The 26,281-nt window shown below is 38.1% G+C and overlaps 1 protein-coding gene across 2 annotated transcripts in view; it reads right to left on the minus strand.

The window, feature by feature from the left end:
- The window catches only part of SWAP70 (switching B cell complex subunit SWAP70), a 76,770-nt gene that overhangs the window by 5,214 nt on the left and 45,275 nt on the right, over positions 1 to 26,281 (minus strand). For both annotated transcript variants that reach the window (XM_027073173.2, XM_053203489.1), the window contains exons 4-9: positions 17,299 to 17,526; positions 14,980 to 15,126; positions 13,733 to 13,841; positions 11,398 to 11,579; positions 5,209 to 5,316; positions 3,453 to 3,619 (exon numbers count right to left, since the gene is read on the minus strand). In XM_027073173.2, the coding sequence (XP_026928974.1) occupies positions 3,453 to 3,619; positions 5,209 to 5,316; positions 11,398 to 11,579; positions 13,733 to 13,841; positions 14,980 to 15,126; positions 17,299 to 17,526 (941 nt within the window). The remainder of the gene's footprint in view (positions 1 to 3,452; positions 3,620 to 5,208; positions 5,317 to 11,397; positions 11,580 to 13,732; positions 13,842 to 14,979; positions 15,127 to 17,298; positions 17,527 to 26,281) is intronic.

Raw genomic sequence — 26,281 nt, forward strand, 5'->3', positions numbered from 1 at the left:
TCCAAATAAGACCCCTGAACAAAGACTAACTACTCTGTCCCTCCGTTTCCTCATTTATAAAAAAGGGATAGAAACTACATCCACCATCAAAGGTTTGTGGATGCATCAGTTGTGATAGTGCATGTAAGGTACCTGGAACTGTGCGGACGACCACATCTAGGTGCTGGATAAATATCAGCTTGTGTTATTATAGTAGTACTGATACCTCATTTGCTCCGAATACCTCGTATTCACTAACACTACCTGAGAGTGTATGGGGTTTTTGGCAATCGTATCCCAGGAAAGTAATACCATGAATCTTCTCAAAGTCTCCTGGATCCAAGACTCCTGTTGTTACTTTAAAGCTATCTCCTGGGGCACCTGGGTGGCTCAGTTGGTTAAGCATCCGACTTCGGCTCAGGTCATTATCTCCCAGTTCATGAGTTCGAGCCCTGCGTTGGGCTCTGTGCTGACAGCTCAGAGCCTGGAGCCTGCTTTGGATTCTGTGTCTCCCTCTCTCTCTGCCCCTCCCCTGCTCACGCTCTGTCTCGCTCTCAAAAATAAACATTAAAAAAAATTTTTTTCAACTATCTCCTTGGTCTAAAACCATCAGTCCAGCCTGTCAATAGATCTTTTTGAATGCTTTTGACATTCTATACATTATACATCTTCCTCATCTACAAAGTAAATAAAGGAACAGAAACCAACACACTGAGTAACTACCAAATACCAGACATTACACTAAATACTGTGCATGCAGTTCCTCCTCTAATCTTCACAACAACCCTGCAAGGTAGGCAACTATCCATAATTCTATAGATAAGGAACTGAAGGCTCAAAGTGGTGAAGTGACTTTTCAAAAATTACAGCTAGAAAGTACCAGAACTAAGAATCAAACTCAGACCTCACTCCACAGCGTGGTCCCTAATTGCTTTCAAATATATGAAAAAGTAGTATCACATAGAAGAGTAGCCTCTATTAGTAGAACTTGGATTCATTCATTCATTCATTCATTCATTCATTCAAAAAATATCCCTTGATCTCTCACTATGTGCCACGCACTGCATTAGTTGCTGGGAATACAGACATAACTTAACAGATCTAAAAATGTAGTGGGTAAAAGTTATAATGGGGCAGATTATGGCTAAGCCTCAAGAACTTTCCAATAATTGAGTTGTCCAAATATTAAACAGTTTTCTTCCGAGGTCCCATTTAGAAGACTCTAGACAACCTTCAATATTACACATCAAAATAACAACAACAGCTACAATTTAATTAAAATATATACATATGGGGTGCCTGGATGGCTCAGTGTAGTTAAGCGTCTAACTCTTGATCTCAGCTCAGGTCATGTTCTCACAGTTTGTGGGATAGAGCCCCACATCAGGCTCTGCACAGACAGCACAGAGCCTGCTTGGGATTCTCTCTCTTCCTCTCTCTCTCTGCCTGTCTCTCAAAATAAATAATAAACTTAAAAAAAAAATCATGTGCCCTAGATGGCTTAAGTCAAAGTTCTTGTATTTAAACAATTTACTACAAAACATATCTCTGAGGAAACTTCAAACACTGACAGAGAAATGACTATCTTCTAGAAGAACAATGAGATACCAAATATTCTGAGAATGACTTGCTATTGCTTAAAGAAAGGTCAGGAAAGTTAACTAAAAAGCCCTCTACAAACACCCTCCACCTAAGATTATGATTCAGTTCAGCAGTGCTAGACATAAATGTATTACTCGGCTCCATGATGCTTTCCTTTGATTTTCAACCCAGGAAGGCCTACCCAGAGGAGTGGGAGCAAGAAGAAAAGCCCCCTCTGACAATCTGACAAAATGTCCCTCTGAATTAGGTCCAGCTTCTGTGACTTCAGGAAAGAGGCAAATCCACCTCACCTAAAAATGACCAAATTTTATTCATCTCAAGTTCCAAAAACTAAGATGAAAAACAAATTCAGAATTCAGTAAATTTAGTAAAATTCACAAAATGGCCTTTGCACACCAAGTTCTCTAATTTCAACTTACTGGAGCAGAGATGCATGTATTGGTTATATTTGTATTCCAAAGGTTGAAACCATTTTGCAATTTACTTAAATCAGATTATGCAAAATAATTAGCTCAAGCTTTTTAAATAACAATACCCATGCCTGGCTCCTATCCAAAGATAATTTGATTCAACAAATCCAGGACACTGATTAAAAACTACTATACTAGCTTCAATGACCCAAAATTGTCTCTCACTCAAAACATCACTCATTCTACAAACTCAAAATAATACTTTAATAAATTTCTAGAACAGGGGCGCCTGGATGGCTCAGTTGGTTAAGCATCCGACTCTTGATTTCTGCTCAGGTAGTGACCTCACGGTTCATGAGTTCGAGCCCCGCATTGGACTCTGCACTGACAGTACAGAGCTTTCTCTCCCTCTGTCTCCACCCCTCCCTCACTCGCTTTCTCACTTTCTCTCTCTCTCTCTCTCAAAATAAACAAAAAAAAAGACTTGAGGAGTCTGGGTGGCTCAGTGGGTTGAGCATCCAACTTCAGCTCAGGTCGTGATCTCACAGTTTGTGGGTTCGAGACCCACTCAGAATTGAGATGAATTCTCAGACACCATGCTAATGTTGTGGGGGTTGGGAGTGGGGGGGACCCTCCATCCATCATCACATTAAAATTAAGAACCATAATAGACATCCCCTGACAAGACATCTTAAAGAAAGCAAATGGGGAAACAAGTTAGAAACTGGAAGAAGATAGCTCAAATTTTCCCTTTGGGGTCTTTATTCTACTTTGTCCTCCCTGCTGCCATGAAGACCACAAATTGAGAGTTCTCACCTGAGATCATGACTATCATAAATAATAAACCTGACTTTTAAAGCTCTGAGGAAGAGAAGAATCTAGCTTTCAAGAACTTCTAAAACTGAGGTGCCTGGCTGGTTCAGTCAGTAGAGTGTGGGATTCTTGATCTCAGGGTCATGAGTTCAAGCTCTGTATTGGGCACAGAGCTTACCAAAATAAGAAACTTCTAAAACTAAGGTTTCAAGTAATAATTATTTAAGGAATGTCACCAATCCTGAATGACCAGATGGAAACTGCTTAATTCCTCATTATCCCTAGAAAGTAGCTGTAACTCTGGCCTGAAACAGGCCTCCACACAGTGGCCGTCTCTGGTCTGGAACATGTTGAGGAAGGTTCTCACCAGAGCTGCTCCTGGGTCCATGGACATTCTCATTCTAGACATGGACATTCTCACCAAATAGATCCACCAGACTGCTCTAAAATAGACAGAAGGCCTGTCGATAGCCCCAGAAGCAAGGGCCTTCCAGTGCCATAGATGGAGAATAAACAACTCAACCCGCCCAGCCTCCAAGGTCTCTCCAAAATAGCAGAGACACTCCTCCCTCTTCACCAGAACGTTAGTCATTCCTAGAAATTCCTAGAAAAGTACATAAAGGCACAGTATACAAACTGATCTGGCACCTGGCCTGAAGCTTCCGCACAGTCTCTTCATCTTGCCGGGCCTGTCTCTCATCCTCGAGAGCCTCCTGCAGCTTTAGGTACATGTCTTCCAGCTCCTGTACTCGCTGCAAATACTGTTCCAGTTCAGAGGACTTCTGAGCAACCTGTTCTTCCATCTGCTGTCTGATCTGATGATATAAAAGGGTCATGTTTAAACTCAGGTTAACTTCACCCTCAGGGAAACTCTCCCACTCCTAACACCACAGCCTACCTTGCAGCTTGCCAGGGTGGGCAGGGCCCTGTCCTTCGCTCCTGGAACTGAAGATGGAGGAAGGAGGGCACCACACCCAGTACCAACACTAAGACCCAAGTCCAGGACACACACCTCAAGTCCAGGACGCAAAGTACACCCCAGATGCTGTGTTCCTGCCCTCTCTGAGTTTCTATCCCTTCCACTCTACATGTTAAGATTCAAGAGTCAAGAAAAAAATCATTCCCCTGTATAATTTCTCCTTAAATTCCTTTTTGTTATAAAACCACAACCTCTTTACCCACAATCTTCTCTAAAAGGAATGAACCTCTGTCCAGTCAGAAGAGCCCAAGGGTTACAATAAAGGGGAAAGGAAAGACAGACCTGCAGAGTCCTTGGTGCTTCCCTGGCTGCCTTGAGGCCCCTCCACTCCTGCCCTAGGGCACCTCCAGTCCTGGGGGGCCTCACGCAGCTACGTTAGTGCCCTAACAACTCAATGGTTTCTCCCTTCTGTATTAAAGTTTTGAATCTCTGCCTTAAAAATTGAAAGACAAGGACATCCAAATGTAATAGCACACACATTAGTGTATGTGTCTGCGGTTTATAAAATATTCACACTTGCTCACATCATCCTAAGAGTCATGACAGATCACATGACAATGCCTCCAATTTAAAGAAGAGAAAACTAATGCTCAGAAGAAGGAGCAGAGAGGAAAAAAACCCAGATGTTCTGGCTGTGCACACAGCAGCTCCTTCGTATCACATCTGCCCCGCTTGTGCACTTTCTCTCATAAAACAAACATGTCTGTTTCAACTCTAAGCAACAAAAAGTTACTTAAAAAAACATCATGAGCAGCTATTTAATGGGCACTGGACTCAGTACCCTCCCACAAATTACAACTCTGTGTAAGAAGACCTGTGTTCTAACTATCTAACCACCTAGGGCAACCTGACTCTTAGATGTCTTGGGGGATGGGAACCTCTAAGATGAATCAGAGCTGCCAAGAGCAGCAGACCAGAATTCCTATATTCTCATGATTTCAGAACCCCACTCCACCCCCACTTTGCTCATTACAGAAGAGAAAGGTCATGAAACCCATGCTTACTTTTCCCCCTAGCTATTTATTTTCCAAGCCAGGCCTTTCTGAGAAGAAAAATAGGATGCTGTTAATAATTATATCAGGATGGCAAGGACTGTCCCAGGCAAACCAAGAGATACAGTCACCCTAATCACAGTAGTTATCACCCTATTCATGAATTTCTATTCTGGGGTCCTAAAAGCAAGATTTATGTCTTTTACCTTTATATCCTGGCATGATGGCTAGCACATAGAAGGTGCTCAATAAAACCATAATGAGCAAACACAGAACTTCCCCCAATAGCCCACTGCATGTCTATATAGCATAGCCCAGCTGACAAGATGGCCTCACTCCAGTCTCCCAGGCCTTGACCCCTCCCCCTTCACCCAGAAAGAACCATTGTGAGCTAATGCAGCAGTGTTCCCAGGTTCCCAGCTGTAGCACTCACAAGCTTCTCTCGCTCCAGCTCTGTGCTGAACCTCGCCTGTAGTTCCACTTGAGTCTGAAGGCGTTTCTTTTCTTCTTCTGCTGCACGAGACGCTGCTTCTTCCAGTTTCTATCCAATCAAAACCCACCCACAGAAAAGCAGTAAGTAGGGGCGCCTGGGTGGCTCAGTCGGTTGAGCGTCCAGCTTCGGCTCAGGTCATGATCTCACGGTTCGTGAGTTCAAGCCCCGTGTCGGGCTCTGCACTGACAGCTCAGAGCCTGGAGCCTGTTTCAGATTCTGTCTCTCTCTCGCTCTGCCCTGACCCTGCTTGTGCTCTGTCTCTCTGTCTCTAAAATAAATAAACATTAAAAAAAAAAAAAATTAAAAAAAAAAAAAAAGAAAAGCAGTAAGTATTAGAGTGGAGGTGTGTTAGGAAAGAGAAATGGCCACACCTAAGTACATGGGAAAAGCCAAACATTCTTAATGTTCAATCAAGCTAGAATAAAAACCTTTAGATCCACTGGAATTCCATTCCAACAATTTTCCCAGTGAACATACAGAATGAATTAGGTAAATGAATGACTTGTTAAGTCTGAACAACATTTTGCAAAGAAAATTTTGTATAGTCATGGAGTTCAATTCACTTACAAATGCATTCATGAGGTTCAACATCTATTTCTTCAGCTCCTTCTATAGTTTTGTCATCTCACACGTTACTCCTTTAAAACTTTTACCAGAGCTTGACTTCCAGAGGGTGGCAGTGAGGAGCTCCATGGACCCATTTCCCAGCAAAACACCCATAACTGGTGAAAATAATTTCAAAAAAACCCCGAAAAACAACCATTTAAAGTCTCCAGAAATTAAACCAATTGCATATAGCAAATGGAGAAGATTTATCCAAAAAAATGAGGCAAGCCTAGAAGACCAGAGGGTACCACCTCTACCTGGTGATGGGCTCAGAAAGCAGGGGTATCACACCCAGAAAAGCAGACCACTAGTTTCTGCCACCAGCTCCAGAGCATTGGCACAGAGGTTTGCCTAGGCAGAGATCTGGAGCTCTCCCCAAAAGAAATGACATTATTTAAAACAGATGTGTGGAAGTTCAAACTTAAAGATGCTCTTGAAAACAATGGAGATTTTAAGGAATTAAGAGGAGGCTCATAGCTCCAAGAGACCAACAAACTGTAAACCACACACCAGGTGGAAGTTTAACAGAGAGAACCAGTTACAGAAAGTAAAGAGCCCTCATGTAATAGGAATAAGTCTCAAAGACTACATATGGGCTTGAATTTAAATAATATCAGACTGTGGAGCAAGTTAGGCCCCAAGCCCTTGTTGAAAACAATAGAGCTCTAACAGCTAGATAGGATAGCAACAGAGGCATACAGCTTAACAGAGAGATTAGAGAAAGAAACACACAAAGAGAACCTTAACATCATGGTCACCTCAGGGTATCTCGTACATGCCCAAGGCTGTGCCTCTGATGAAGAAGACAGTCAGAGGCTTCACAGTGTGAAGAAACAGACCTCATTGAAACAGCCTAGCCAAGCAGGAGACAAATGAATAAGCAACAACAGGCCCCAGGGCGAGGGGAGAAATCTATATCTAGAGTTGCTACAATATATTGTCTAAAATGTCCAGTTTTCCAAATGGAAAGATATTTCATGCTCATGGGTTGGAAGAAGAAATATTGTTTAAAATGTCCATACCACCCAAAACAATCTACAAATTTAATGTAATCCCTATCAAAATTCCAACAGCATTTTTCACAATACTACAAGAATAATGCTAAAATTTGTATGGAATCACAAAAGAAGTGGTTTGAAAAAGAAGAACAAAACTGGAGGTATCACAATCCCAGATTTCAGGATATACCACACAAAGCTGTAGTAATCAAAACAGTATGGTATTGGCATTAAAAACAGACACATAGATCAACAAAACAGAACAGGAAACCCAGAAATAAACCCACAATTATATGGTCAATTAATCTAAAACAAAGGAGGCAAGAATACGCAATGGGAAAAAGACAGTCTCTTCAACAAATGGTGTTGGGAAAACTGGACAGCAATATGCCAAAGAATGAAACTGGACCACTTTCTTACACCAAACACAATAATAAACACACAATAGATTAAAGACCTAAATGTGAGACCTGAGACCATAAAAATCGTGGAAGAGAGGGCACAGACAGTAATTTCTCTGACACTGGTCATAGCAACATTTTTCTAGATACGTCTCCTGAAGCAAGGGAAACAAAAGCAAAAATAAACTATTGGGACTACATCAAAATAGAAAGCTTCTGCACAGCACAGGAAACAATCCACAAAACTAAAAGAGAGCCTACTGAATGGGAGAAGATAGTTGCAAATGATATATCTGATAAGTGGCTCATATCCAAAATATATAAAGAACTGACACAACATCAAAAAAAAAAAAGCAAATAATTAAAAATGGGCAGAAGACATGAACAGACATTTCTCCAATGAAAACATACAGATGGCTAACAGACACATGAAAAGATGCTCAACATCACTCATCATCGGGGAAATGAAATCAAAACCAAAATGAGACATCACTTCACACCTGTCAGAATGGTTAAAATAAAAAACACAAGAAACAAGTATTGGCAAGGATGTGGAGGAAAAGGAACCCTTGTGCACTGTTGGTGGGAATGCAAACTGGTGCAGCCACTTTGGAAAAGAGTATGCAGCTTCCTCAGAAACCTAAGCACAGAATTACCATGCGATCCAGTAATCACACTACTGGGTATTTACCCAAAGAATACAAAAACACTAAGTCAGAAATATATATGCACATCTCTGTTTATTGCAGCATTATTTACAATAGCAAGATATGGAAACAACCCAAATGCCCATCAACAGATGAATAAAGAAGTGGTATGTGTATATGTACACATACACACACAATGGAATATTACTCAGCCATGAAAAAGAATGAAATCTTGCCATTTGCAATGTGGATGGATCTAGAGGATCTAGTACAATGGTAGGTAAAATAGAGAAAGACTAATAACATGATTTCAGTTATATGTAAAAATTTAAGAAACAAAACAATGGAAATAAGAGAGAAAAAAAGACTCTTAAATATAGAGAACAAACTGATGGTTACCAGAGAGGAGGTGGGTGGGGTGAAATAGGTGGAAGGGATTAAGAGTACACTCATTGTGATGAGCACTGAGTAATGTGTGGAATTGTTGTTGAATCACTAAACACTTGAAACTAATATGACACTATATGTTAATTATACTGGAACTTAAAAAATAAATTTTTTAAAATAAGTATTAAAAATAATAATAAAATAAAATGTCCAGGGAAAAAAGCGGGCAATAGAAGGGGCCCTGGTGGTGGATTTAGCAAAGATTTCATAAAAGTTTTATGTTCAAAGAACTCAAGGAAACCAAGCTTAAGGAAGTAATAGAAGGAATAACAATACCCTATCAAATAGAGATTATCAACAAAAAGATATAAAGTATAAAAATAACCAACTGGAAATTCTGGAGTTGAAAAGCATGATAACTAAAATGAAAACTTCACTAGATGTTTTCACCTTACATATTTGGGCTGCAAGAAGAATCAAAGATCAATTGATAGAAATGCAATTTGAAGAACAGAGAGAAAAAGGAATGAAGAAAAATGAACAGAGCCTCAGAGAAATGTGGGACAGTATTAAGCGTACCAACATTCACATAATGAGAGTTTCCAAAGAAGAGGGAAGAGAGAAAGGAACAGGAAAAAATGTTTAAAGAAATAATGGCCGAAAACTTTCCCAATTTGATGGAAAACATTAACCGACACATCCAAGAATTCAACAGATTCTAGGATAAACACAAAGAGATATACACCATACCCATCATAATAAAACTGTAGAAAGACAAAGTAAAAAAGAAAATCCTGAAAGCAACAGGAAAAAAATGATTCATCACACACAAGAAAATATCAATAAAATTGACAGATGACTTCTCGTCAAAAACACGTAACTAGTTCTGGGCAAAGTACTGTAAACAGAAGTGACACTTCTGAGCTGGGGTAGTTAACTGCCAAACCCTTGAACACTTTTTCCTCTGTTACAGTGATTAGTAAGATTTGAAATAGTAGCTGTTGCATCAGCCTGGATTTCATAATTGTAAGTGTATATACTCTGCTCCAGCAATCCCATTTCTGAGAATTTATTCTAAACACATACAGTAAAACCTTGGATTGCGAGTAACTTGTTCTGCAGTGTTCCGCAACACAAGCAAACATTTCTAATAAATTTATTGACAAATGAGCAACGTCTTGCAATACAAGTAGTATGTGATGCCGAACATCACATGATCATAAATGAGTCAATGGTTCTTGAAATTCACTTTGAGAAACAAGTGTTTTGTATTACAAGCATGTTTCTGGAACAAATTATGCTCACAAACCAAGGTTTTACTGAATTATTAGAATGTGTATAAAATGATACAGGTACAAAATAATTCCCTGTAGCATTGCCTATTTAATCAAAAGAGTAAAAATAACCCAAATGTTCATCAACAGGGGACTGGCATTGTTTTCTTAATTTCTCTTTCTGATAGTCCATTATTAATGTGTATAGACGTTACAGAATTTTGCATATTTTTTATTCTACAACTTTACTGAATTTATTAGTTCTAACAGTTTTTTGATGGAGTTAATAGTTTTTTCTATATATAATATCATGTCATCTGCAAATAGTGACAATTTTACTTCTTACTTTCCAATTTGCAGATCTTTTCTTCTTTTTCTTGTCTAATTGCTCTGGCTAGGCCTTCAAATACTATGCTGAATGAAAGTGGTGAGAGTAGGTGTCTTTCTCTTATTCCTGAGCTTAGAGGAAAAGCTTATGATGTTAGGTATGGGCTTTGTATGCATTTATTATTTGAGATACATTCTCCCCACACCTGCTTTGTTGAGAGTTTTTAACATAAGTCAATGTTGAATTTGTCAAATGCTTTTCTGCAACTATTGAGATGATCATATGATTTTTATCTTTCATTTTTATAATGTAGTGTATCGTACTTATTAGCAAACAAGATTAAAAAATGTGAAATGAGACATAAAATAAAATATTGGGGAGGGGAAAATAAAAATGTTGAGCTTGAGAATGGGATCAAACTTAAGTTATCAACTTAAAATAGTGTTACAAATATAAGTTGTTATATGTAAGCTTCATGGTAATCACAAGACAAAAACCTATTTTAAATATGCAAAAGATAAAGAGAAAGGATATAAACATAGCACTAAAAGAAGTCATCAAACCATAAAAGAGGAGAGCAAGAGAAAAAAGGAACAGAGAAGAACTACAAAAACAGCCAGAGAACAATCAACAAAATGGCAGCAAGTACCTATCAATAATTAATGTAAACACACTAAACTCTCCAATCAAAAGACAGAGTGACTGAATAGGGTTTAAAAAAAAATTTTTAATGTTTGTTTATTTTTGAGAGAGAGACAGAGTGTGAGCAGGGGAGGGGCAGAAAGAGAGACACACACAGAATCCGAATACAAAGCAGGCTCCAAGCTCTGAGCTGTCAGCACAGAGCCTGACATAGGGCTTGAACTCATGAACCACAAGATCATGAGTTCAGACACTTACCAGACTGTTAACAGTCAGACACTTAACAGACTGAGCCACCCAGGAGTCCCCAAAAGTATTAAAAAAATTCTTTGTGAGTCTATTCAGAGGATATCAGCACAAAGTGTGGCATTTCCATGGACTGCAAAGGGAGAACCCCCACAGAAATGAGGGGGCTTATACTGTGAGCATCTCCCATACTCCAGGGCATAGGTGCTACATAGGAGGACACAAAAGGGTCTCTGATCTTGTCGTTAGCAGGTGTTCACTGATGGAAGGCAGACAGGCTCAAGTGCCCATACACTGGGGACCCACTACCACCCCAGAACCATGATATAACTGAGCAACAAGGTTTCCCAATGAACATCAATTATTCTTGTTGTTTTCTGGTCAATGAAATGTCTTGCTGACCTGAGATCCTCATACTTCCAAGGCTGGAAAAACCAGATTATCTCACTTAGTAACCTAGACACACTTCCTAAGAAAACAATTAACAAAAAAATCTCTCTAAAATTTCATGAACCTGGTCTTGGTAGAACCAAAGCTTGTAAGTAAGGAAGCTGTGGCTCCTGCAATGAAACAGAGCGCCCTCCCTCAGCCCATTCCCACCTTCCTCACGGTCTCCAGCTCCTGCTGCTTATTTTCGTTGGCAGTCTGGAGCTCCTTCATCTGTCGCTCCAGTTCCTCCTGTTCAGCCAGCAGCTTCTTCCGGAGTTCTTTCCGACGTTGGCGGGCTTCTTTATGTGGTGGGGGGCTGCCCAACTTCAACAGATGGATAGTAGAGTGAATGGCTATAAAAAGTGTAAGATAAAAAACGGAATATACTGTTTATTCTTTGTAAGCCTAACATAAACATGGCACATTGGGAAGAAAACCAGAGACCCAGTGTAGATTCTGATTCTGCCACTGAGAAATGGTGTGACCTTGAGCAAGCCACATAACCTGCTGCAGAATCAGTTTCCTCATCTCTAAAATGAAAGAGATGATTTCTAGAGTCCCTTCCAGCTCTAAAATTACGTAACTGTACATCTGTGCTTAAAAAGATACTTGATTCAGGAATATCACACACATTTGAAGAACTTCAAATACTTTCAATTAATTCCCTTCTCTCTATTTCTCAAAAGGCCAAATAAGAACAAGACACAGTTAGGGTTGAGATTATTAGTTCCTGATATCTGACTTGCTACCTGCTGGGTTTAGTCTGCCCCTTATCTATGCCTTATGAAACCATCTCCTTATACACTCCCTTCCTGAGATGGTAATAATAGCTACCAGTTATTGAATAGTTGCTATATGTATACCTTTTATATGCATTATCTAATTTTTACATATTTTCCTGATTGTTTGAATTATTTAAATTTAATTTTTTGAACAGCTAATACTCTCACGTTCAAATTCAAAAGCATAAAAAGATCTACAGGAAAAGTCTCCCTCCTATTCTTATCCCCAAGTACTGGGTTCCCCTCTCCACTACCAACTAATGTTAACAATTTCTTCTGCATCTTTCCAGAGATATTTTAAGCATATGCAAATAAGGAGGTATATACACCTTCCACCTTCCTTTGACATAATACACCCTTCTGAGCCTTGGTTTTTTTCACTTAATTTATCTTGGAGAGATTTCCATTATCAGTACATCAAACATTAAACATAATGTACCTAACTCCACTGTGTTACTGTACCATAATTTATTCAACCATTTCACAATTAATGGATACTTAGGCTGTTTGCAATCTATCACAAACATTTCTGCAATGATGTGTCTTTTCTAAAATGTGCAAGTATAGGGGCACGTGGGTGGCTCAGTCGGTTAAGCATCCCACTTTAGCTCAGGTCATAATCTCACAGTTTGTAAGTTTGAGCCCCACGTCGGGCTCTGTGCTGAGAGCTCAGAGGCTGGAGCTTGCTTCAGATTCTGTGTCTCCCGCTCTCTCTCTCTGCCCCTCCTCCGCTCGCACTCTCTCTCTCTCTCAAAAATAAATAAGTATTCTAAAAACATTTTTAATGTGCAAGTATATCTTCATTATCTAATTATTAGCCCTCACAAAAACCTTGAGAGGTAGGTACTATTATCCCTATTCTACAGAAGAGGAAAAACAGCTACAAAATTCCTAACTCAACTCAAGTGACCCAGGAAAGAGGACTTAAACCTAGGTGCGCTTGCCTCAAACTCTTAAACCACATCGAAATGACCACAACTTTCAGCATAACAGTATCTTACTTATGTCCAAGAATACCATATTCGGAATCCCTTTTCATGATTAAAAAAAAAAAAAAATCTCATTGGAAGGCCTGGGGGGCTCAGTCAGTTAAGCATCCAACTCTTGGTTTCAGCTCAGGTCATAATCTCACAGTTTGTGAGTTCGAGCCCCACGTCCGGCTCTACACTGACAGCATGGAGCCTGCTTGGGATTCTCCCTCTCCCTCTCTCTCTCTCTCTGTCCATCTCCCACTTGTGCTCTCTCTCTCTCTGAAAATAAATAAATAAGCTTTTAAAAAAGTTATTAAATCAAAAGTTTGTGTTCTTGAGATAATTATTTGAAACTAGTGATTTCTTGTGAAAATAACAAATCTTGAAAATTATTAGAAATATTCAAAAGCGACTGTATTATTCCTGTTTTCTGTATTATTAAAAATTCATGATGATCACTTTAAAATTCTTCATAGTCCTTAAAATGGGAAATTCCATTATCTTTAAATAATAAAAGTTAAAAAAAGAAACCCTAAAATGTATAGTTTATAATTTTCCCACAAGTTCATTATACAAATGAAATTGATGAAAAATTTGGGACTTCCTTTCACTTTATTTTTCTTTCAGTTACTATGCTGCATGTAGAAATAACTACAATGAGGGAACAATGCCTCATGAGATTAAAATGAGATTTAAAAATACAAAGTCAGAGCTCTCAAGTTATATCATGACAAATAATAAAAATTGCCTTACCCTGAATCCACTCCTGTTTCTTCTTCTTATCTGAGGCACTGATTTCAAAGGTTTTATCAAAACATTTTATGAGAAAAAGGCATTTCTTCCCATCTTTGTCAGGCAAGGACTAACAAAGAAAGCAAAATTAGTTATTTTTAATTTTCTTTCTAAGCATTGAAATTAAGTTCAATCTTAACTATTTACACAAATCTTGCTGAAATTCAACATCAATAAAAAAAAGTCCATAAGAGCATATCTCTAATTTACAAAATGCTGTCCTCTAGGCAACATTACCTATGGTAATAAATAACCCTGATTAGCATACTTCATCTGGACTAGGAGAACCACCAATACCTGATAGGGACACTATGCTTTGGCTTTCCTAAGCACAATGACTCTTGTACGTGAGCACATCCTTTATAGGAACCCTGGAAGGTATACCCACGTATTGACTCCAATGGGCTATGAGACTTCTAAGCCAGGGTGATTCCCACATCTGCCTGATGCAGATCCACTCTCTTTGACCTGGGATGTTACTGCTAGCAAGCTGTAGCTCCTCTCCTATATCCTTATAAGTAGACTGGTATGGCCTATGATAACCTCGTGAGTATCCATGTGTAGTTGAATCTAAGAAGACCGCTTAGTGGGCAGTGCAAACCCAGAGGCATTAATATATCTATACTATTTCATCCATCAAAATACACTGTCATTTATGAGTGAGATGTTAGGTATTTTAAATGTTCTTCAAGAAATACAAATATGGTGATAGTTTAGATATAAATTAAAAACTCAAAATTACTGTTCTTGAAGACTTCACTTCTTTACCGAATTAATATCTGGGAATAAAGTGTACTGAAAGTCACCCAAAATACTCAAAGGTAATGCTCCCATTTTCATTAGTTTTATTTACTATGCTCAAAATGGCCCAGATGTCATGGTATATTCATGATTTCAAACACTGTCTTACTGAATAATTTTGTGCTCTTTTTTATCACTCCATTTTATTCAATAAATGATTCCTTAAATGTACAAACAAATCTGATTTAATCCCTATACTTTTTCCATAAGATAGAAGATAAATTCACATTACAAAAAACTTTGGTCAGCTATCTCTGGTTTTTGGTTCAGAAACTATGGCAACTGTATGCCTATGTTATTTTAGAAATGTAAATTTTAAGATTCTTTCAAGACTCTAAAGTCTAGAAGGAATATAAAACACTTGGGCAGCAGGGGGCAGCAACAGAAAGAAGTAACAGTAGACTGACCTCCACACAGCAGTTTTCATCCAAGAGAATGTCTCCCTTCTTATCTTTCAGATCTTCACCCACATAATAAGAAATTATGTTGGGTTTTAGTACAAACCAGCGTTCAGTCCAGTTTTTCCGTCTATGGCCTTTTTTCATCATGTAACCCTATGAAAGATTAAATTTTATATAAATACCTGTTCTTTTTCTTATAAGAGCTGATATCTCTTCCTGAATACATGAATATCAGTGGTTCTTGACCTCTGGAGATCATGAACCCACTGAGGATCTATGAAGGCCAGGGGCACTATACCCAGTCAAATTCATGCTAATACATGCACACAAAAGTTTACACAGAATTCTGGGCATGCAGAGACAACCCCTCTAACTCCACCCCATGCTACATACAGAGAGTAAGTAGCCTTAGGACTCCTGGTGCTAAAAACATTGTGATTTTTTAGAATTCCTTATCTTTTAGGGATACCTATTGAAATATTTATAGATAAAATGAAATATCTGGGATTTGTTTCAAGATACAGGAGAGGCAAAAGTAGGAGGGTAGGATTAACTATGTGTTGGTAGTTACTGGGGCTGGGTGAATGGTATATGGGGGTTCATTATACTATTCTGTCTATTCTGATTCACACATACACACACACACACACACAACCCTAACAGTGATTCTCAGCAAACTAAAACCTCAATCAATGAAAATATTAAAGTTGGCCAAATATATCTTTCAACCAATCACCTTCTGGCACCAACCTACCCTTCCTACCTGACCTCTCACTATTCTGGAGGATGAACTCCTCCAGATGAGCAGAAAGAAAAAGGACTGGACCAAGTAGTTAGGATTCTGGCTTCTACACTTGCACTTCTATACTTTCTTCCCACAAATCAGTCACAAAGGTATATAACTCATATTTTTACTTCAGCAAAATTATAATTATAGGCCAAAGCCCTTCAGGGTTGTCTGAGAATAGATGAATTTTAAATAGTAAATGTACAAGTGCTGATACCCTATAGCAGACTATTCATTATCAGTATATAATATTAGCTTGACTGTATCATTTGGTTATTATACCAAGTTCTAATCATATTACTTGTTCAGCTTCCTCATCCTTGGACATTTAAGCAAAAGCTATCTCATATTGAAATTCATCTGTAGTCCAATTATCCTGCCATCCTGGTGGGCCTAGAAGTCCTCTTTGGACACAGACCATGTCTCACACCTCTTTGTAGCACCAAAAACCTATACAAATGAAACTTCAATTAATGTTTCTTGATGGGTTCAATTAGGGAAAAAGAGCAAAGACACAACTTCACCTACTGAGCAAATAAAGGACCAAAGTAAGGAAATCCCAAATTGGAATTATTATTCAGTATAATAATGTAAAAAATATGAAAGAGCCACTAAAAAAAAAAAAACCATGTAAATTCTATTTAACAATCATTAAGCATTCCATATTTATATCAGATGCTACGTAGGTCATAATCTAACAAGATAAATGCAACTTTGCTATATAAAGGTATTTACTCCAAAAATAAGGGTATTTTTCTAATTTTATAAAAATATATAGGGGTGTCAGGGCGGTTCAGTCGGCTAAGCGTCTGACTTCAGCTGGGGTCATGATCCCACAATTTGTGAGTTCGAGCCCTGAATCAGGCTCTCTGCTGTCAGTACAGAGCCCACTTCAGATCCTCTGTCCCCCTCTCTCTCTGCCCCTACCCAGCTGGTTCTCTCTCTCTCTCAAAATAAAGAAATAAACTTTAAAAAATAATAAAAAAATTAAAATATGTAATCATATGCATACATTCATGTATAGAATCTAGTAGTAAATCCAATCAACAAGAAAGGAATAAAGAATAAAATAAAGTTTACAGGAATCCCACAATCCAGGAGTAATCACTTTTAAAATTTTGGTGAGCATCCTTCCAGATAGCCCTACACATATATATCACATTACATGAAAGGGATTACAATATACTTCCTGTTCAACAACCTGTTTTTTTTTTTTCTCTGAACAACATGCCATGAGGATCTCTCAGATCAACAAGTATGGATGTACACGTGACATGAAAGTACTTTAAAGATAGTTTGGAAATGTGGTCATTTAAACAATTCTTTCAAAATAGCAACTTCCCAATGCTTAAGTATACTTCAAAATTGTATCAGTAATTTTTTTTTAAGCCTAATACAAGACTGGGAAAATAAGAAACTTTATTCTTGTTCTAAATCAGTATAAAGGTATAAATGACTTATACTCAAATGAAAATGTCTTATTTCAAACATGTCAAAGTCTAAAGGTAAGGAGAAACACAGTGTTCCAGGACTCTTACCTGTTTCAATACATCTAATATAAGCTCATTAAAGACTTCATTAATTGCCATGGACACTGTCTGCCGATCCATGCCTTTGCTAAACTGTCCATTTCCAATAAGTTCAATCAGTTCCCACACAGAAAGACCATCTTTACTGTCATCAAAATTGATTTTATAATGTTCAAATTGTTCCTGTTGCCAACCTCCTCCCATAGCTTCTGTAAGTTTCTTAAGCAGGTATTCAATCTATAAAAAGAAAAAATTTTAATTATTAATTCCTAGTAAAAAAATAGTAACTTTTAAACTTAGGTATGTATCCATGTTATTTACACTGATAAGGTCAACTTAGGAAATGTTCCTTTTTAGTTTCAAAATTATATCTTTAAAAAATCATGATATTATCAGAGGAACGGTATAGATAAAATGCCACTAGTCCTGTATTAACCTTATAGAATAAGGACCAAAAACTGAGGGGCACCTGGGTGGTTTAGTTGGCTAAGCATCCAGCTTTGGCTCAAGTCATGATCTCACAGTTCTTGAATTTGAACCCCCAAGTCGAGCTCTGTGCTGACAGCTCAGAGCCTGGAGCCTACTTCAGATTCTGTGTCTCCCTCTCTCTCTGCCCCTCCCCTACTCGTGCTCTGTCTCTCTTGCTCTCTCAAAAATAAAATAAACATTACAAAAAAATTTTTTGAAGGAATCAAAAACTTATAACCCTCTAATAGTATAGTATATTTGTATACTATAGCAGAACTAAAGCAAACTGTACACATACACTTAATTGATGTGGTTTGACTACTCTCTGTTGGATAAATACTTAAATATATCAGAATATCGATCTTACTGAATTAATATGCAAGTATTAATTAAATAAGCATCTCAAATTAGTATTTACAACTTAGTCCCCAATTTATAAATTTCCCACGTAAGCCAATTATTTGAAATTTATGATGCTTCCTCCCATTATAACATTGACAATGTTGGAAACAATGGCCAAATTCCTACCCTGGGCTGAAAAAGCTTATTAAATCCTGAAAAACATACCTTTGTGTGGAACAGTAGAAAATATTGCTATTCAAATAACAGCAGGTAAACAAAACAGGCAATAATACTCACTGAATGAGAAACTGCTATCTTCTGGAAAGCCTGGGTTTCCTACAATGCTATCAAAGTCAACACATCCAAAAATGAATGCGTCACCTCTACCTTCCAAATGGCTTTCCCTTCTATTATTGATTTCAGTTGGGAACAACACCACTCACCCATGCCAATCCTTGTTCCCTATTCCTTTATTCCAAATCAGTGATAAAATCCTACTGTTTCACTTCCCCAGATCAGTGCTTTTCAAACTGTAGGTTATAACCCAATATAAAATCAACTTATTACATAGTCACCAGCATCTTCTTTAATTGAATAAAAATATTTGAGTTTACTCACAATAAAGACAAATGTTTTGTGGTTAGTTTGGTGTTGTGGGTATGCCTATGTGTGCTGGTCATGAAGTAATATCTTCCTATGGGTTATAGTCGAGAGAGAATGAAAAACTTTTTCCCAGACAATTCTCAAACCCATCCCCTCCTACTCCATCTACCTTGTTCAGCCCTCCCAGTTGGTATCCTTGCCTCCAGCATTGTTCCCTTGTACCTATATTCTGCCAGAGAAATTTTTTCAAAACATAACCTGAGCCTATCACCTCTCTCTATATTTTTTTAATGTTTGTTTATTTATTTATTTTTGAGAAAGAGAGAAAGAGAGATAGAGAGTGAGCAAGGGAGGAGCAGAGACAGAGAGACAGAGAGAGAGAGAGACAGAATCCTAAGCAGGCTCCGTGCTGTCAGCAAGAACCCAATGCAGGGCTCAAACTCATGAACCGTGAGATCGCGACATGAGCTGAAACCAAGCGCTGGATGCTTAACCAACTGAGCCACCCAGGCACCCCTCACCTCCCTCTTTAAATCCTGTCCTGGTTCTCTATCACCTCAAAGATAAAGGCCAAGTTCTCCTGTGTCCCTTGGTGACCACCATTCCTCCCTCCCATTTACTATCTCTAACATGTCTTCCACTATTCCCACTGCAGATTTTACACACTTCACTAATACCACAGATCAGGGGTCTCGAGCTTCTTCTGTAAAGGGTTAGGTAGTAAATATTTGAGGCTTTGTGCATCTCTATTATAAGTTACTCTTTGTTTGGGTTTGTTTTTTACAATGCTTTAAAAATGTAAAAACTCTTCTTAGCACATGGGCTAAACAAAAACAGGCTACGGGCTACATTCAGCAATGAGCCATAGCCATAGTCTGCCAATACCTGTCATAGATTATAAGTTTACCCATTTAACATACTTGTTTATGCTTCTATGCCTTTCCCCACCCTGTCCTCTCTGTCTTGAATACCTCTCCTCATTTCTGCACCAAGCTAAATGGTATTCGTTCAAATTCTGTGTCGTCTAGGATATTCCTATTCAAAGTGAGGTATGAACAGCAGCATCAGCATCACCTAGGTTGTTAGAAATGAAGAATCTTGGACCCCACCAAAGACCCAAAAATCAAAATCTGCATTTTAACAAGAACCCAGGTACTTCCATATGTGCATTAAAGTTTGAGAAAGCACTACTCTAGCAAAACTGCTCTGACCAACCCAAATCCAAGTTAGGTGTTCTTTTTTTTTTTTTTCCCCCAAAATTATTTTGAGAGAGAGAGACAGAGGATGAGCACAAGCAGGGGAGGGGAAAAGAGAGAGGAAAAGAGAGAATCCCAGGCAGGCTCCATCCTGTCAGTACAGAACCCAATATGGGGCTTGAACCCACAAACAGTGAGATCATGACCTGAGCTGAAATGAAGAGTCAGATGCTTACTCAACCTAGCCACCCAGGCACCCCCAGGTCAGTTGTTCTTCTATGTCACTCCACTTAGCATATTGTACTGAAATTATCTCTTAATCATTTGGATTCCCACCATTTTCTGAATTCCTTGTAGACGGGACCATGTCCCACCTATCTTTGAATATCCAGAACTCAGCACCATACCTAGAATGTGGTAAAGCTCAATTACTATTTATTAAACTGAAATAAACTAAGCTAAGCCTCAATTTTCTCATCTATGAAACGGGCATAACAACATTTATCATATAGTACTACTATGGGGATAAAATGAGACAAATACTGATTATTTTGCACAGTGTCTGACATGGTAGGTACTCCATCAATGTTATTTCCTTTTGTACTCAGTGGTGCATTATTCAAACATTTTAAATGACATTTAATTTTTTTATTATTTTTTTAAATTTAAATCCAAGTTAGTTAACATGTAGTGTAATAATAATTTCAGGAATAGAATTCAGTGATTCGTCGCTTACATTTAACACCCAGTGCTCATCCCAACAAGCATCCTCCTTAATGCCCCTCACCCATTTAGCTCTCCCCCCACCAGCCAACACCCCACCAGCAACCCTCAATTTGTTCTCTGTATTCAAGAGTCTCTTATGGTTTGTCTCCCCCTCTGTTTTTATATTATTTTTGCTTCCCTTCCCTTATGTTCATCTGTTTTGTATCTTAAATTCCACATATGAATGAAATCATATGGTATTTGTCTTTCTCTGACTTACACATTCTAGTTCCATCCACATTGTTGCAAATGGCAAGATTCCATTCTTTTTGATCACCACGTAATCATCCATTGTGTATATATACCACATCTTCTTTATCCATTCATCAGTCGATGGACATTTGGGCTCTTTCCATACTTTGGCTATTGTTGATAGTGCTGCTATAAACTTTGGGGTACATGTGCCCCTTCAAATCAGCACTCCTGTGTCGTTTGGTTAAATACCTAGTAGTGCAATTGCTGGGTTGTAGGGTAGTTCTATTTTTAATTTTTTGAGGAATCTCCAAATTGTTTTCCAGAGCGGCTGCACCAGTTTGCATTCCCACCAGCACTGCAAAAGGGTTCCTCTTTCTCCGCATCCTTGCCAACATCTGTCATTGCCTGAGTTGCTAATTTTAGCCATTCTGACAGGTGTGAGGTGGAATCTCACTGTGGTTTTGATTTGTATTTCCCTGATGATACGTGATGTTGAGCATTTTTTCATGTGTCTGTTAGCCATCCGGATGTCGACTTTGGATAAGTGTCTATTCATGTCTTCTGCCCATTTCTTCACTGGATTATTGGTTTTTTGGGTGTTGAGTTCAATAAGTTCTTTATAAATTTTGGATACTAACCCTTTCTCCAATGTCATTTGCAAATATCTTCTCCCATTCTGTCAGTTGCCTTTTAGTTTTGCTGATTGTTTCCTTTGCTGTGCAGAAGCTTTTTACCTTAATGAAGTCCCAATAGTTAATTTTTGCTTTTGTTTCTCTTGCCTTTGGAGACATGTCAGGTAAGAAGTTGCTGCAGCCAAAGTCAAAGAAGTTGTTGCCTGTTTTCTCCTCTAGGATTTTGATGGCTTCCTGTGTTATGTTTAGGTCTTTCATACATTGAGTTTATTTTTGTGTCCGGTGTAAGAAAGCAGTCAGGTTCATTCTTCTGCATGTTGCTGTCCAGTTTTCCCAGCACCATGTGTTGATGAGACTGTCTTTTTCCCTTCGGATATTCTTTCCTGCTTTGTCAAAGATTAGTTGGCCATATGTTTGTGGGTCCATTTCTGGGTTCTCTGTTCTATTCCTTTGATCTATGTGTTTGTTCTTGTGCCAGTACTATACTGTCTTGATGATTACAGTTTTGTCATACAGCTTGAAGTACAGAACTGTGATGCCTCCAGCTTTGGTTTTCTTTTTCAAGATTGCTTTGGCTATTTGGGGTCTTTGCTGGTTCTATACAAATTTTAGGATTGTTTGTTCTACCTCTGTGAAGAATGCTGATATTATTTTGACAGGGATTGCTAAAATTACATTTGAGAGAGGCACCTGGGTGGCTCAGTCAGTTAAGCATCCAACTCTTGGCTTTGGCTCGAGTCATAATTGCAGGGTCTTGGGATTAAGCCCCACATCGGGCTCTGACTGAGCATGGAGACTGCTTAAGATTCATTCATTCATTCATTCATCCTCTTCCCCCCACCCCCTCAGGATTCCTGGGTGGCTCAGCCAGTTAAGTGTCCAACTTCAGTTCAGGTAATGATATCATGGTTTGTGAATTCGAATCCTGAAATCAGGCTCTATGCTGTCAACACCAAACCTGCTTTGAATCCTCTGTCCCCCTCTGTTTGCTCCTCCCCACCCCTCTAAAAAAAATAAACATTAAAAAAAAAAAAGATTCTCTCTCTAATAAAAATAATAATACCAAAAAAATAAAAATGTAAAAATAAATAAAAGAATGCTCAATTAAATTTACCTATAATTTCCACTGCATAAAGACTCTGTAAATATTTTGACAAATACTAGAGGAAAACACAGAAATAGTAAGTCTAACTTGTTACAGATAAGATTGTGAGTTAATTTTTCTTTCTCTCCTTTGCACTTCTACTAATTTGGTTATAAAGCTGTTTGTGAAATAACATATTTTAGCAGAAAAAGAATGCCAACAATAGCAAAAACATGCTTGCAAAGAAATGTACATCCACAAAATATCACAAAGTCAAAAAATATCAAGAGTTCTAGTAATTAAATCTGATGAGACACTATAAAGTCTTCTAATATGGAAATTATCTAATCTCCTAAATCAAGTATATAGTAAGTAGTCAACAAATATTTACTTGTTGGAGAAAAACACACTTAGGTCTTTCCTTTCCCTTGTTGGAGATATAACATCTACTGTTAAGTTTATCAGATATTATTATTTTCTTGGTTTTTAAATAGAAGTAACAAGGATCAGGGGTGCCTGGGTGGCTCAGTCAGTTAAGGGTTTGACTTTACCTCAGGTCATGATCTCACGGTTTGTGAGTTCAAATCCCAAGTCAGGCTCTGTGCTGACAGCTTGGTGCCTGGAGCCTGCTTCGGATTCTGTGTCTCCCTCTCTCTCTGCCCCTCCCCCGCTCGCATTCTGTCTCTCTCTCAAGAATAAATAAACATTAAAAAGATTAAAAAAAAAAAGAAGAACAAGTAACAAGGATCAGGGCACCTGACTGGCTCAGCTGGTAGAGCATGTGACTCCTTATATCAGGGTTGTGAGTTCAAGCCCCATGCTGGGCATAGAGCTTACTTTAAAAAACAAAAACATAGGATGCCTGCATGTCTCCACTGAATGAATGTGTCTCAGTTGGTTGAACATCAGATGCTTAACTCTGGCTCAGGTCATGATCTCACAGATTGTGAGATTGAGCCCCTCGGAGTGCTCAGCACTGATAGCACAGAGCCTGCTTGGGATTCTCTCTCCCCTTTCTCTCTCTCTCTCTCTCTCTCTCTCTCTCTCTCTCTCTGTTCCTCCCCTGCTCTTGTGCATGCTCTCACGTGCTTGCTCACTCTCTCAAAATAAATAAATAAACTTTAAATAAAAATTAAAAAAAAAAAAAACAATTTCATTTGTGCCTAGCTGGTTCAGTAATTACAGCATGTAACTTTTAATCTTGAAGTTGTAAATTCAAGCCCCAACTTGGGTGTTGAGATTACTTAAAAATAAAATCTTTAAAGAAAAAAAAAAAAAAAAGACGTAGTAACAGGGATAGTCAGTGGAGGAGAGAGAAAGAAAATGGTAAAGATGAGAGAGAAAGAGGAAAAAAGGACAGAATGTACCAAAAAAGAAAAGGAAAAAAGATTAAAGACAAGAAGAGACTAAAGAGAGACAAGAGAGAAAAAGTTAAAAAGGACATTAAGATGAATAACTGCCCAAAGTAAAATAACTTAGAGGCATTAACATGTACAGAAGTTCAATCTCCCTAATGCAGTAAAAAGAAGGGCCCATGCTGTCTGATCACAAGGTGGGATAAAGGCAGTACAAGCACAAGTAGAAGTGTTAGTAGTAAGGCCAACAGAAGCATATGCATATGGTCACGTGGATAGGCATGACAAAATGGTGCATTGGACTGACCATTCATACTATAAATCGGGAAACAGCCTTAGCTTTTCTTCATCTACTGTGAATATACATCCACTGTGAATATACCCAAGTCCCTCCCACTCCAAGCTTCAGTTTCTCTTGTATATCCAATGGTCTTTAATAATGTTAGTAACTGAGAGTACCTGTTAGTAGCAAACTCAGCTCTAGAGGCAGCTTCCTTGGTTCATCCTAAACCTTTATGAAGGTGCGCACTCCCAAACCCTCCTGAGTTTGTCATCCGCACCCAGCAACTGCTCAGCATTCCCAGTGATTGTCCCAAATAATCTAGACTTATTTCCTGCTGACTTTCAACACAATCATATACTTATCATTACCAAATAATTTAAGGATCTCTTAATTCATTATATTGGGCCAGGAAGAGACAAACATTCCCACTCTCAACTATTCAATTACACTAAATAATAAATCACATGCTGCCGTGTTAGTCTCGAGTGGCCTGCATCAATTCTAAAAGCTCATTCAGTTTCAGGAAGCAGCTTACTTCCTCCTTCCAAGCAAGTTTCACCAAAAATAACAAAAGAATAAACTTTCAAGCTGCATGTGATTTTCAAGGCCTTTGGCTCCAAAAATCATGTTGTTAAAAGTTCTTTCCCTGTCATCATTAAAAAAGGGCCTTTACTGGTTTAATAACAATTTAGGTTTTATTTCATTCACTAAGGATCTCTTAAAACTATTTCAGTTTTGATATTTAATTGCATCAAAGCAATTCTTCCAAATAAGTCCACAACAGACACATCCTGTTTTGTTCTTGGCTCTGCGGAAAATGAATGCTAATGAAAAAAACTATACAGACACACATTTCCAGGAATATCATTTGACAAAAATTAAGGAACCATCTTAAATGGGAACATACTATTTCTTGAATTATGCATGGTGTAAGTCACTTAAACATTTATTTAATATTTTTGATACTACTTTCTGGGTCATGGGAAACTGAATCAAAATCAAACATTTATACCACTTATGTTACTCATATAACTACCACTGTTACTTATATAGCATTAATCAAAACTAGAGAATAAAATCTCAGTTAAAAACATTCTGGACTCAAACAAAATACAAATAATCATTATGGTAGATGGATGACTGGAAACATAAAAATTACCTTAAACTTATAAAACCTAAAAACTGTTGGTAAAATTACAAATTAAACTCATATATGCACTCATGACAAATTAAGACATTACACTTCAAAATTTATTTTTAAAATTTATCTATCTTTACATTAAATTTTACTAAAACCTCTAAGCCTAAAACTAGTTCAAAATATGAGTTTTTTTTTAATGTTATTAAAGTATTTAGGAAGGAAACAAAATGTAACAGAGAATGACCACCTTAAGAAATATTATGACTCTAGTATTTTCCATAAAATAGTGTGATCTTGAGTTTACAGTGCTTCATCCAAGGACAGGAGATGTGCTAAGAGCTTAATAAATACATAGCCATATTTTAACAGGAGGCTGGCTCAGCAGCCAGACAAAGCAATTCCACATAAATCTGTCCTGATGATTCTTTCTCCACATAAGTACTTCTGGCCACAGAGAAAGGATCTATAAAACTAACTCTAATTCTAAATCTAAGCAGAAGAAATGCTGAGAGAGTTAAAGATGTCAAAACAGAGTAAGAAGTCCAAACAATAACATGACAAGGTATGCTGCCTGGCTATTCTAAACAGAGGCTATTCCCTTCTGGAATGAGATTAATTTGCTTAGAAGAAACACAACCAAAGACATTCCTAACAGACCGCAGAGCCTTGGCGGGGCTCTAGAGTACAGAAGTGGATAGTCATGGTACACCTCAAGGCTCATGTGGGCCCCAGTTCTTCAGGCCACCTGGAGCAGTTTCTTAGGCAGAGCAATCAGGAAGCTAGTGCTGACCGGCTCCCTTCATAGCCCATGGCTCAACAATGATTTAAAGCCAATGACAAGTCCTCCATATCAAGCAAGTGTCCCCGTGAGGAATAAGGTAAGTTTCCTTAGTTACTAAGGAAATTTCTAACGCTGAAATCAAGACGA

The sequence above is a fragment of the Acinonyx jubatus genome, chromosome D1 (assembly GCF_027475565.1).
Source record: "Acinonyx jubatus isolate Ajub_Pintada_27869175 chromosome D1, VMU_Ajub_asm_v1.0, whole genome shotgun sequence".
In the NCBI taxonomy this organism is placed as follows: Eukaryota; Metazoa; Chordata; class Mammalia; order Carnivora; family Felidae; genus Acinonyx; species Acinonyx jubatus.